This window comes from Salvelinus namaycush, chromosome 35 (genome assembly GCF_016432855.1).
Source record: "Salvelinus namaycush isolate Seneca chromosome 35, SaNama_1.0, whole genome shotgun sequence".
Taxonomy (NCBI): Eukaryota; Metazoa; Chordata; class Actinopteri; order Salmoniformes; family Salmonidae; genus Salvelinus; species Salvelinus namaycush.
The window spans coordinates 17,873,377-17,887,688 of NC_052341.1; the positions used below are offsets into that span (position 1 = coordinate 17,873,377).

General features: G+C 40.5%; 2 protein-coding genes across 3 annotated transcripts in view; one reads left to right on the top strand and one right to left on the bottom strand.

Moving 5' to 3' along the window:
- The window catches only part of sdccag8 (SHH signaling and ciliogenesis regulator sdccag8), a 52,458-nt gene extending 40,492 nt beyond the window's left edge, over positions 1-11,966 (bottom strand). The window contains exons 1-11 of the mRNA XM_038975214.1: positions 11,599-11,966; positions 11,152-11,298; positions 8,291-8,376; positions 7,855-7,968; positions 7,484-7,609; positions 7,276-7,380; positions 7,037-7,101; positions 6,705-6,896; positions 6,083-6,221; positions 4,604-4,756; positions 4,041-4,175 (exon numbers count right to left, since the gene is read on the bottom strand). Coding sequence (XP_038831142.1) covers positions 4,041-4,175; positions 4,604-4,756; positions 6,083-6,221; positions 6,705-6,896; positions 7,037-7,101; positions 7,276-7,380; positions 7,484-7,609; positions 7,855-7,968; positions 8,291-8,376; positions 11,152-11,298; positions 11,599-11,665 — 1,329 coding nt within the window. The 5' untranslated portion in view covers positions 11,666-11,966. The remainder of the gene's footprint in view (positions 1-4,040; positions 4,176-4,603; positions 4,757-6,082; positions 6,222-6,704; positions 6,897-7,036; positions 7,102-7,275; positions 7,381-7,483; positions 7,610-7,854; positions 7,969-8,290; positions 8,377-11,151; positions 11,299-11,598) is intronic.
- Positions 11,967-12,224: 258 nt separating this feature from the next.
- The window catches only part of cep170aa (centrosomal protein 170Aa), a 62,474-nt gene continuing 60,386 nt past the window's right edge, over positions 12,225-14,312 (top strand). Inside the window, exon 1 of one of the 2 annotated variants that reach the window (XM_038975110.1) lies at positions 12,225-12,399. The gene's annotated coding sequence lies outside the window, so the exon portion shown is untranslated. The remainder of the gene's footprint in view (positions 12,400-14,312) is intronic. The other variant, XR_005473601.1, reaches the window with a different exon arrangement.

Consider the following 14,312-nt stretch of genomic DNA (forward strand, 5'->3'; position numbering starts at 1 on the left):
AGTAAAGCCTACCTGGCTGGCATGAAAATAAACCACGGGGAAAAGCATCCTCCATTCACTATTTAAGTGCATAGATGACATGTATTTTTTCCCGCTTCCTCGTTTCGATACAGGTGCATGATAATGGTCCATTCTAAATTAAAACAAATGTCACACATATATTATATGTAAAGACAAGATTAAATCAAGAATAGTCTGATGGGTGACAATAAGAATCAATGCCTTTTTTGTGTGATTTTTTCTAAATCATAGTCAAACACGTAGCCTAGCCCATAGGCCTATATGTTTTAATAAGGTTTGTATCACAACTAAAGTGGCCAGATAACTTCTTAGAATTAAGCACATTATTCTACTTTACAAGGTGTATAGAGCCTAACTGGCATATATAAGAGGCATGTGAGTTTCAAGTTTGGGGAAGGTAATTTTCACCATAAAAATGCACCCTTATAATAAAAGCATTACATGCATAATCACATTTGCGGTCACTTTTGATAATAGTGTTTTCCGCTAATGGAACATTCACGCTTCTAGCCTACTGCCGTGTGCTCACTGCTGCCCTTATAATGTGAAGAAATAGCCTAATAGTTTAACAACATTTTAAGCTAAACCTTCTGATCTGTTGCGCCAGCCACATTGCATAAAAACGTTTTTTTGTTGGTAGTGGTTGTATTAATTTGGGCTCTATCGTATCCCACAACTGTCCCAGAATGGAATATGTATTTCTTGCACACAATAGGTCAACTTTTATACTATGGGGGATAGTAGATTAATGTAGGCTAGTGCTTTTGCTGTTCATTAGGCCTACTCATCTTGTTGGCTGACGAAAAGTAAATGTGGACAGTTCTTCCAATATCTTCAATATGCACCTCAGAATTGGATAAGGATGCACGCAGTTGCGTTCCCAATGTGTCGGTCTTCACTTGTAGCCTGTTAGAAAGACCCAATAAAACATGACGGAGAACCATGTGAGTGAGAAGCGCATCGGATTGCGCAGCACACTCAGGGAGGTCACACCGCAGCACTCCGGGCTGCAAAAGGCATGGATTTTTTTAGGGTGCATTACGGCCACAAAGGGGATGCCACCGTGAAATTTGAGGCATTATCAAGTGCTTGTCAAAATGTGAATGAGAGACTGTTGGAGTGTGTACAGCCTTCGCAAAAAACAAAGCAGAGATCATGCCTTTCAAGGGACTTTTTTCAAATCATCATTAGTCTCATCATGTATTAAAAATCTAAACGTATAGCCCAACGTTTGTAGAACTACTAAAGTTACATTAATAACTCTAAATTAAGCATATAGGAGTACCTATTTCTTTGTTAAATTGCTCAACACAGAAAAGCCACATGTGTGCACTCCCTCAAATCGTTTGGAGAAAATATTAATATTTCATTCAGCTTTGTTCAATTGTATCCTTCATTCTATAAAATAATGCCACGGAATTATAAGCAAATCTTGCCTGCCAAATTAACTAGTGTAACCCACAGCCATTTGGCATAGCCACATAAGGACAACTCAGAGTTTGCTATTCTGTTCTTCTGAAATAGACTACATTTTCTTCATATCATGTTTATTTAGACCTGTCTAAAATAAATAATGGATTTATTGTGAAGGTGTAGGCTATATTACATGGATGAATTAGACTTTTTTTAAATGGCTTGTAGGCTATGTGTGGAAGCCAGGAGATGCTAAATGTGTTTATGTTAATTAAACGGTCAATTACCGTTTGACAATAACGACTGACCATTTGTGACCGCCACAGCCCTATGTGGAAAGAACCTATTTCACCAGACACCCCTGTTTGGAATAACCCCACCTTACCTCCAGCGCTTCATGACAACACCTTTAAGTCCTGGCTCCAAAGTGGCATTGTGAATTTTGAACATGTGTACTATGATGACCTCTACTGTCATTGAATCAATTACAGGAAAGATTTGGATTATCAAAGGCCCATTTCTTTAATTTCCTAAAACTCAGAAATTTTATTCAATCGCGTCAACAGAATAAGCATAGAAAAAATACTGAAAGAAGTTTCTGCGCCAAAGAAGTTGATTGCCAAGTTATATAAAGGGTTGCTTGAAACTCTACCTGATGGTTCAGAACCTATAAAGAAAAAATTACAAACCGATCCAAAGGAAGAAATTGAGGAGAATCATTGGTCACAGATATGTGAAAATGTTCAAACCTGCTCTTAAAACCTAAGAGATAAACTACTGCAATTTAAGATCATTCATAGGACTCACTACACTCCTGCCAAAATACATGTATTGCACCCAGAAATGTCACATCTCTTTTGGAGAAGCAACAAGAACAAAGGAACCATATTACATATGCTGTGGTCTTATGATAAACTGACACAATTTTGGGATAATGTATGCGCTATCATTTCATTGAGTCCAGGAATGTATATCCTTCCATCTCCACGATTATGTCTGTTGGGAAATGTAAATATTGGTGATCAGAGAAATTTTGCAATGTAGGTCTAATTGCTGCAAAAACATATATAGCCATCAAATGGAAAGTCTCATATTCACCCTCAACAACAAACAGGTGGAATTAACTATCTATCTAGATACATACATCCCGTTAAATTTGGTATATTATAAAGTTAAACAGAAACCTGAAATATTTGACAGAATTTTGAAAAACATACTGTATGTTGATCACCTTAAAATGTGTTTTGTATAGTTGCCATTTTGTTTTTGTGAAGTCCTGTAGAAAAACTATTTTAAAAAACTAATTGTCAAAAAATATATTAGGTTTATGTCCCATCCTTCATCCTGATATTACCCGATTCTGACCACTAGATGATACTGTTCCTGCTATTAGGTGATACAAAAAAAGAATTCCCCTCAATGTTAAAGGGATAGTTCATCCAAATTACAAAATGACATTGGTTTACTTACCCTGTAAACAGTCTATGGACAAGGTATGACAGCAACCCATGCTTTGATGCTTTGTTTACCTGGCCACTGTTTCAAATGCTAACTTTTTAGCATTTGTGCCACAAATCCAATGCAAGTCAATAATACCTATATTAAAATCTGTAAATACAAAATTAATTTTGATAATTTTAACATGAAGCGTGATAATGCTAATATAGGTACCATTTTCTTGCATTGGATTTCTGCCACAAATGCTAAAAATGTTGCATGTGAAACAGTGGCCAACAAAACCCATGCATGGGTTGCTGTCATACCTTGTCAATAGACTGCTTACAGGGTAAGAAAAACAGCGAATTATCCCTTTAACATTGAGTGGAGATTATTTTTTTGTATCATCTAGTGGTCAGAATCTGGTAATATCAGGATGTAGGATGGGATATAAACCTAACAACTTCAATGACAAATGTATCTGAACAGGGGGGAAAAAAACATCCCCAAGTTCACTGGGAACACATTACATAGCAAGAAGAAACAATACTCAGAGCCGCAGCTCCATAGTTGTCAAACACAGAAAAACTGATAATATATACTCGTTGTTGACATGGAGTGTGTGTGTGTAGGGGGGGGTCCATGGGTGGCTTTTGAACATTTCTTTGGATTCCTCATGTCTAACTAATTGTTAGAAAATAGATAAATATAGTACCTATTGAATATTATATGAATCCTACAAATTAAAAATGGCAAATTTGGATGGAATCAATTAACTTAATTTCTCAGATCAAATTATATTTCAACACAATGTTGCAGGAATGCTAATCTGTTTCTAACAACAGAAACAATTTCAGAACAATCTGAGATGGTGGGTGTTGGAATCCTATTTTTTGTGCTTTTGAGGTGGAATGACCCAACTGCCTCCTAGAACTGGAATGGTTAGAGCTTGAAGCTTCCAAATAAAATATTGATATAGACAAGGCTTTGGTGCCACCCAGTGGCTTTAAAATGCATTAAAAAGATGTCACTGAAATCCCTCTCCTCTAGGGACTGCAGTAGTGTGTACTGTGTCTGTAACTGCCAGTTCAACACCTTAGCCACTATACCAACAGGCTCAAACCTGGAACCTCTCTATGTGTTGTACAGTAGTAAGGTGGCTCCAGTACCTTGCTGGTGTCCTGCTCCTGTGATTTGAGTTTGCGTAGGGTCTCATCCAGCTGGGTGCTCAGGGAGCCCCTCTCTCTTTCCCCCCTGGCCAGTTGACCTTCCAGCTCTGCTACCCTCTGGGATAGGCTGGCCACCTGGGAGTGGAGACAAAGAAATTGATCAAACTGAAATCCTACTGTATGGAAGAACGCTTCATACGTTTTGCATAGATGTAATTGTGTAGTTATTCCACTAGATGGTGGCAAATATGAGAAATATGGCCTTTGTGATCTGTGGTCAATATTCTAATTATTTTGTTTTTTGGCCCATTCCTTCTTCAGAGAACAAATGTAACTGTTTTAAATGTATACAATGCCTTCAGAAAGTATTCAGACCCCTTGACAGTAGTTACATAGAAAATATAGTTTTTTAATACTCAAATACTGCATCTTCAATATATTTTATGCTTGCTGCTATTGTATTAACTTAATAAAACATTTAATTAGCGACTAGGATAAATAGAGAAAGTTGAACACATCTCAATTTGAGCTTTAATGAAAGTTTCAAAGGCAGAAGGACAGACCGTTTGGGCTAGTGTCTCCTTCTCCTTGAGGGCCTCGTTGCGTACCCCCTCTCTGGCCTCAGAGATTTTCTCCTGCTCTGCAGCCATCTCAGTCTCCAGCCTATCTCTCTGTCTGGCTAGCTCCCTGGCAAATGCCTCACACTGCACCACCGCCTGTAGGAAGAACAAAACTAGTACACACAGACACGGACGGGTACACACAAGTGTCAAAGGGAGGAGGATACAGCAAAAAATATATTTCAAGTGTCTCACAAAAAAATTACCTTTCTTATGTTTACCACTTCTATATCTTGAAAACATGTACAACATCATATAAACCTTTCAGATTCACTGTTCTAATAAGGTACTGTACTAGTCTCGAAAAGCCGACCCTAGGCAACAGCAGTGACTAGTCTGCTAGATATGACAGACTCTCTTGGTCAGTCCGATAAGAGAAAAAAAGTCAGACATGCCAGAACGTTGCGATTCTAAACATACACATAGGGTAAAGGGGATACCTAGTCAGTTGTACAACTGAATGCATTAAACTGAAATGTGTCTTCCACATTTAACCCAACCCCTCTGAATCAGAGAGGTGCTGCCTTAAATCAACATCCTCAGCTCGGGGATTCGATACAGCACGAAAGTGATTTTAGGGAAGGTAGTTGATGCAAACTAGCTACTTGTGAAATGCAGGAATTAAAAATAACCTCTGATCTCTATCTTGCTAGCTACTATTTTGTATTTTATTCAAGCAGATCAGGTAGTGCGTAGCCAGTGACAGTTACTCTATGCAAAACTGACGTTCTGTTATGTACAGACGTGTTAAGCCGGAACATTGGAACATTGTGGGAGGCAAACCGGATGTCTAGAGAGACTAATCACGTACAAAAGGGTCCAAGCAAAAACATTAAAACCAGTATCGTGATAACGCTGACGTCATCCATTCCTATGGAAAACTCCAAATGGTGCATGAAGCCGGAAGTATTTGAAGTGGCCATAACTAGCAAAGGATCACGGTCAATGTAGTCGTTTTATCCTGACTAAGAGTCAACCTTAATGTCTATGCGCCTCCTCGTAGCATGCTGGCCTGTGATTGGTCTGTTTCAGCATGTGCTCCTGTGTAACGACAAATGTAGTAGTCAGAATGGATCACTATTTCATTAAATATCTTGATTTGTAGCCAACTTTAAAATAATTCACCGTGGGGATCAAACTTGATCATAATAAACACATTTTAGAGCCTAAAATGGCAATCAATTATTATATTTTTTTGTTCTGGCGATCATAATTTACATAGGCTTTCTAGGGTAGACCAGGGCTTTTGGCACCGGTACGTTGCTATGCAGGTAGCCGACCAGCAGAGCTTGTGACTTCACGCTCCAGACCGGACACTGGGGGCCTGGGTCCAAGCCATTAAAGTGTGTAGTTGAGCAGCCTGACCAGTAGATGTCACTGCTGCTCAGTAATGTTCCGCAAGTGAGTGGTTGTCTGATTCACCCTGGTCTTCTCCAGGTTGGCCTCCTCAGCCATCTCTACAGCCTGTTTGACCTGCTGGTAGGCTGCCCACTCTCTCTGCTGGGCCTCGCTCTGACTGGCCCTCAAAGAGCACAGCACACTCATCAGCTCATCACGCTCTCTGTGGGACACACACACACAGATAAACACACATGCTCATTTCAATGTGGGCAAATAAAAGCTATGTTCATCAATAATCATTTTGGTGTAAGGATACTAATTTTCACAGTCACTTGTATACATGCCATGCCCAAACAAAGCCAGATTTGTCATTTGTGATTGACATGGAGACTGAATTACTGACAACCTTGCTAAAGGGGATGAAAAATTGATTGCTTTGTGTCAGAATATGCCAACTGGATTGATTGAGATGACATCTCAATGTGAACATTCTTCCTTTGACATAGCTCAGAGGCACTGACCAACCAATGAACAAGGGAATAAATCAATTGTGATCAATGGCAAAGCCAGAGGCGTACTAGAAAGGAAAGATGTCCCTTGGTATGGTGGTATGAGGGGGATGAGACCTTGTAGGAACCCAACTACTCTAATCAATACAGGACAAAATATCAGGACAAAAGGAGACAAATGCATGATCACTGACTTGGTGAGTCTCTCAATGGCCTGGATGTGCATGTTGGAGTGTGTCTCTGCCAGCACGGCCTCATTCTGGGCACACTTCAGACAGAGGCCGCCTACGCACTTCTTGGCACTGCCCGCCGCTGCCATCGCTTCCTTATGTCTCAGACGACCTTTGACTTCTTCACACTCCTTCTGACTGCTGGCCAGGTTCTTGCTGAATGGAGGTGATCAAAACAACAGAATATCAGGAAAAACAGGATGCACGAAGAGGATGAAAAATTCAACCCTGATTAATCACATATGCAAGATCTCTGTGAATTAATGCTGATCTATAAAGTCATACAGTTCACTTACTTCAGTGACCTTACTTGAGCTTCCAGTGTCTCTGTCTGGGCTAGATAGAGGGATTTGAGCTGCTCCTGAGGCCAAGTTGATAATGTGATGTTGGAGAGGAGATTAGCTGTCAACATTACTCTCAAGTCACTTAAAAATGTAAAAGCTAGCGTAATAAAAGAATGCATCTACATGTAGAAATGCTGTCAGCTGCTGTACTCAGTACAGAAGGTTAGGTGACCATAGTCATACAGGCCTACCAGTTCTTTCTTCCACTTGTGTTCCTCTGCTTGTTGAAAGACAATATGAGCTGGTATGAAAGCTGTTCTTTGAGGACTGTCTTCCCTGGGCGGCTCGGAATTCCCCTAGGAGAGAATACAACGATGAAAAATGGGTCCTTCTGTCGTTTCTGCACTTATCTCCACAATGGAATTTTAACCCAGAACCATCATTGTGAAAACCCATTACCGTGCCATCTAAGAGAGTGTAGTCTTTCAGGGTGTCTTCCACCAGTTTGGACTTGATCTCTCCATGTAGTTTCTCATTCTCTACCACCACCACCCTTATCCTCTGTTTCATCCCCAGAAGCTCCTCCTGCCAACAACATCAACGAGCAGTCACAAACAACAGATACACAGGCATACACACAGTTGTGCTTAGGTCAGTAGATGCTGGTAGAATTTTGTTTATGTTTTACAAATTTTACAAATGTCCAGCAAGATGAACATCTACCACTGTAATTCATTCCATGTAATGAATATCCATTGGTGAACAAATTGAATAAGAACTTTAATGAGTCAGTGGTAACGAGACTCTGTGGGGTCATCATACAGACAGACCTTGCAGAACTTGACCTCAGCCTCCAGGTGCTGGATGTACTCTGACTGGTTGTGGAGAATGGGGACCAGGTCTTTAACGGCAGGCATGCTAGAGCTCACATCATCTTGACACCTCTGGTAAAATGGATTAAAGAAGGATTGTCTCTGTTTGTAAGTTTGTTGATGACTATCGGACAACAAAAGCGTTGCACCCAAACAAATTGTGCAAAAAACTAACTAGTCTGCCACACCACCAGTGTCTGAACTCAATAACTACATAGTTATTTCCAAGAGGTTTTTTGGTGATCAATCAATATATTGCTGTAGGATGGAATTGATGACGTGGAGTTGATCTGATCTAAGTAGGCCTGTAAAGGGAAAAGACATCTAGACATCTGTGTTGTGTTAATTGTCTTAAATCTTAACAGACACTTATGCACGGTCTTGAGGATAGTACCTTTGGAGAAGATTTTCTCTTTGAAGGAGAAGTGAGTGAAAGTGTCTCTTTCTGCTGCTTTTGCAGGAGTGATCGCAGCTGATTTACTGAAAAACAAAATAATCAATTAGCATATGTAGCAGTGCAAATACACAGGTAAAACAGATTGCAAAAAATATCCATGGGGATAATAAGGAAGTGTGCATGTTATTTTTTTTTAAATCAGTGCTGATGCATGAAGATGTGTCTCTATGGTAGGGTTCTCCAACTTCAGCTACTGATTGTACGCCAGATATGTGATAACTATGTTTCCATTTAGTATTTTATTAGAATCCACATTAGCTGTTGCCAAGGCAGCAGCTACTCTTAGGGTTCAAACAGAAATAAAACATTACATCATACACATCTGTGTTGCTTCATTATTACATAACAAGTGTACATTGCTCAATTTTTTCATTACAATTTTACATGACTAAGAATAATGTGTGTGTGTTGCAGGGCATTAAAGGTTAGCTTATACAAAACTCTGACCTGTTCTCGATTTGGAGAAAAAGGCATCATATACAGTGCATTCAGAAAGTATTCAGACCTGTTGACTTTTTCCACATTTTGTTACATTACAGCCTTATTCTAAAATTGATTAAATATTTTTTTTCTTCTAATAAATCTACACACACACAATAACCCATAATGACAAAGCGAAAACACGTTAAGACATTTTTGCAAATGTATAAAAAAAAATAAAAACATACCTTTACATAAGTATTCAGACCCTTTGCTATGAGACTCGAAAATGAAATCAGGTGCATCCTGTTTCCATTAATCATCCTTGAGATGTTACTACAACTTGATTGGAGTCCACCTGTGGTAAATTTAATTGGTTGGACATGATTTGGAAAAGAACATGTCTATATAAAAGGTCCCACAGTTGACAGTGCATGTCAGAGCAAAAACCAAGCAATGAGGTCGAAGGAATTGGCCGTGGAGCTCCAAGGCAGGATTGTGTCGAGGCACAGATCTGGAGAAGGGTACCAAAACATTTCTGCAGCATTGCAGGTCCCCAAAAACACAGTGGCCTCCATCATTCTTAAATGGAAGAAATGTAGAACCACCAAGACTCTTCCTAGAGCTGGCCGACAGCCCAAACTGAGCAATAGGGGGAGAAGGGCCTTGGTCAGGGTGGTGACGAAGAACCTGATGGTCACTGACAGAGCTCCAGAGTTGTTCTGTGGAGATGGGAGGACCTTCCAGAAGGACAACCATCTCTGCAGTTCTCCACCAATCAGGACTTTATGGTAGAGTGGCCAGACGGAAGACACTCAGTAAAAGGCACATGACAGCCCACTTGGCACCTAAAGGACACTCAGACCATGAGAAACAAGATTCTTTGGTCTGATGAAACCAAGATTGAACTCTTTGGCCTGAATGCCTAGCATCTCATAACCTGGCGCCATCCCTACGGTGAAGCATGGTGGTGACAACATCACACTGTGGGGATGTTTATCAGCAGCAGGGACAGGAAGACTAGTCAGGATCGAGGGAAAGATCAACGGAGCAAAGTACAGAGAGATACTCGATGAAAACCTGCTCCAGAGCGCTCAGGACCTCAGACTGGGGTGAAGGTTCATCTTCAAACAGGACAACGACCCTAAGCAGACAGCCAAGACAACACAGGAGTGGCTTCGGGATAAGTCTCTGAATGTACTTGAGTGGCCCAGCTAGAGCCCGGACTTGAACCCGATCGAACATCTCTGGAGAGACCTGAAAATAGATGTGCAGTGACGCTCCCCATCCAACCTGACAGAGCTTGAGAGGATCTGCAGAGAAGAATGTGACAAACTCCCCAAATACAGGTGTGCCAAGCGTGTAGCATCATACCCAAGAAGACTTGATGCTGTAATTGCTGCCAAACTTGATGCTGTAGGTGCTTCAACAAAGTACTGACGAAAGGGCCTGAATACTTATGTAAATGTGTTTTTTTTATTTTTATAAATTTGCACAAATTTCCAAATACCTGTTTTTGCTATGTCATTATGGGGTATTGAGTGTAGATTGAGGGGAAAAAACGATTTAATCCATTTGAGAATAGTTGTAATGTAACAAAATGTGGAAAGTCAAAGGGTCTGAATACTTTCCAAATGCACTGTAAATGTCAGTGTACATTTGCAAGTAGCTCTACATAAACCAGAGAACTCAGAAATATATTAAAACCATGTTTTGTATCGAGTGAGAAATGCCTCGTGCAAGTTGTTTTGAAGTTGTTTTGGTCGCACTGTGTGTCACGCTGTCATCTACTTCACGCGGCCGCATAGAAATGACTAATCCTGCAAAGATGCTGGGAAACGCTAGATGTGTGGCAGCTAAGATGGTGAGGAACCTCCTTGCACAGTACAAGACATTGATTTAATATCTTTCTGAGTTCTCTTTTTTTTTGTGTGTGGGGGGGGGGGGGGGGGGCAACATCAAACGGACACGGACATTTATAAGATACCCTTTCCCCCAAATCGAGAACGAAGACGGTATCGCCAAGAGCAGGTTAGTTTAAACATATATGGCTATGTTTTGTATAAGCTAATCTGTAACACCCAGTAATGGAAACATTGTTATCACATAACTGGCGTACAATTTATAGCTACTCCAACTCCAGTCCTGGGGAGCAGGTTTCTGCTACAGCCCATCTCTTATACGCCAAAGTATTCAACTAACCATAGTCCTGAGACTGGAGTATGAGAGTCCTCAATCTGGACTATAATTAGTCAAATCAGGTGTGTTACTGCAGGGCTGGAATGAAAGCCATCACACCCAGTAGCTTTCCAGGACTGGATTTGGAAAACCCTGGTCTATGGGACCCAAGTGATGACATTGATCACAGGCTCAAGTACCAGCTTCACTCTGTTGCCTTTGGTTCCATGAGTCCTCTCCAGTCATGCTGTCTGTGTCTCCAGCCCTGCCTGGTTCCATGCCCTCTGCATCTGAGCTGGGCTCTTCCAGTGCACTGCTGAGCTGCTGGATGCTGCGGTTTGCTCTCTCTGGGGGTCAAATCATCATGTTGAAAGGTTTACTGTGTAACAGATATGACTGTATTTGTAAGGCTGAATAACAAACTAATGACAATGTATCTCTCTTTTGAGAAGAGACAGACTAGAGAGTAAACGTGGGGGTGTTGTCTTGATTATTTAGCCAGCTCTTGTCGGGAACACTTGAAGTAGGTGTATGGCTAATGTTAACTACAAAATAGAACAAAATGCCAGCTAGCTAGTTATTGTGCATACTTTTCTGGCTAAACTCAACCCTTATCTTAAGCTAGCTAACTAGCCTAATGTCGTTACCTCTGAGTTTCTTTTGATATGCTCCCAACTCTTCTTCCTCCTCATCAGAATCCAACAGTGGCTTCATGGATAACTTGTGAACGTATGTGTGTGTTCTTGATGTAGCTAGCTAGCTTCACATTAAAATATCACATTAAAATATCCCACCAAAAACGTTGCTATCATGTACATAACAAAAGAGACTACAGAGATATGCTCTGGAGACTAGCAGAGGTGTATATGTAGCTATGCCTAGTTTCCTCTCAGATGGCAACCGTTGAAATGAGCAGCTTTACAAATACTTCCGTAAACCAAGCAATGAGCCTTGGAACTTGTCGTTTTATTCTGGACGCGATGTCCAACTTTTGAAAATAAAAACTGTAACCACAAGATCGCGTTGGTAGGCCTATCAGATTGGTATGATCGCGAGATCAGCCTTCGTAATCACATAAAGTTGCTTTTATTCGGCCAAAACAATGCACACTAATACATGTTAAGCGAATTTATTTGCAGAATTTCCCAAAATTGTAGTACATATTTGGTTTTAATCTTTGCATTTATTTTATCCCAAATCCCCATTCGTCCGTACATTTGCCAATCAATCTGGAAAAACACTCCCACTGGGTCGAGCTGGAACTGCAGACGCTGGCATGGAGGATGTAGGCAACTCTCCGCTATTTGTAGTGGAATAGCGTTATTGCAGCGCAACTGAGAGAAGTCCAACGCGCATAAGGACAGGGCTGGGCACAGACATCAGCGTACAGTTCCATTGGATATAGCAAGTCTCCATAACAGCCAGCCGAATAGAGGAGCAAAGAAAGGGTAAGTGAGAAATGCATGATAATAAAACGTTTTCCACAGCTGTGTGATTATCTTGGGGAGAATGTTTTTATTGCAACCAAATCTTCCAAGTAAACCAACTGTACAAATGAATAGATAAATGCAGTTTCGGTTTTTACTTTCTGTCAATGTAACTGGAAGATCTGGAACCCATGATAAAATAGGCTACAACGTTTTAATTCCAGGGCATTTTGGTAAATTATTAAATAATAGATGAAAGTAAGGCCTAAATTATAAATCTCATAATTCACAATGGGCCTATGCAGAATGATTACCGTAGCCTATAAAGTCTGATGTCTTATTGGTTAACGATATGTAGATTGAGAGAAAGAGTAGTGAGACTGGCTTGGCTAGTGGCAGTGTATTGTAATGCTGCATGCATGACTACTTCTCCAGCCTTTGTGGGCTTGCTACATTGTTGCAAATATTCCTTGCCATGTAATCGGCTACTGTGTATCCGAGAAGCAATAAAGATAACGCTGTACTCTAGCTACAGTAGCGTTTGATTATTTGCTACATTTTCTTTAGTTGATACAATTTTGATAGTCTAATGCTCGCCTTTAGCTTTAGCCAACCAGGCTATGCTCAGGCTAGGCAGCGCTAGACCGGTCAGGATGTCCAGTTGTTCCCAGTTAATCAGTGGAGGCTACGGGCTTTCATTCGATTAGGTCGTCTATTTGTAATGTTTAGAGGGTTTTTTATGCGAAAAGCTATGCCTTTCGTTTTGGTTTAGCTGTTTTTTCTTTCCCGAAGATGTACCCCTTACCCGAAGATGGGGGGCTTTGTTGTGAAGCCAGACAGCTGGCCTGGTTTGCATCCGCTCTCTTTGTGTAATGTGTAGATTTTTTCACAACACAAGACTTTAATTTTAAAAAGTGCTGACAGTGCATCTGAATAATTTGATATGTTTGGTTTAATTGGGAATGAAGAGGCCTCTCCGTAGGGAGGTAATTAATGCTCGAATCTCTCAAGATGTCACCTAATGTCAAACTCCCATTAATTAATTAGAGCGGTGTTTTGCTTAGAGCTCTCTTTTTTTATCAGAAAAGCTCGAGATTCTGCCTTTTCCTTATGCTCATTAAAAGTTATAAGCGAATGTGAATCAGGCATACGGTGGTCAGTGCAATCATAAGTCTTTATTAAACATTTATTGTCAGGCAAATTTGCTTATAATAGCTAGAACATTAAACCTATGTATGTACATTAAACAGCCTTTTGTCTGTGTGAAAACAGACTGGTATTCTTTGAGAGCGGGCCAGTGTACTACATTGACCGTTTTCTTTTGGGATAGTTGTCTCCTCCTCCTGCAGGAATTCAAGTTTTGGACCTGTGCCACTGATAATGATAGCCAGCACTCCTCCAACTGTAACCGCTGGTTGTAGGCAGCTGCTTATTGGGAAGTATGTCACAGTCATTGTACGACTGGACATGCAGCACACAGAACTAGCCTACGCCTAAGTACTGACACATTTTATGATGCTGTAGTTAGAATACTTCAAATATAGTTCTGCATCAATTATACAGTACCTTATTATCAAGGTCATCATGTCACTCATTAAGCTTTTTTTTTTGTCTAGTCTCAATGACCTCCTGGTACCAACAATGTTTATGGAGGCAGGGTGTTTCCTTTGAATAATAACTTTTTTGTTTGTTTGAGGACTTTGTTGTCCTGCCCTGCCATTGTATCCCAACAGCCACGGGGAAGCTTGGGAAATTAGTTCACTTTACTATGGCATTTTGTATATTGTTCATCATGAGACCCTGCCTCCTTCACTCTAATACAGAGACTGCCATGAGGCCAGTTCCCTTTTCAGTGTTGTTATAATAGTGTTATTATACACACATATTAAGAATAGAACTGAAGCTTCTACCAGGTCTGTTTTACTAGAGGTTTA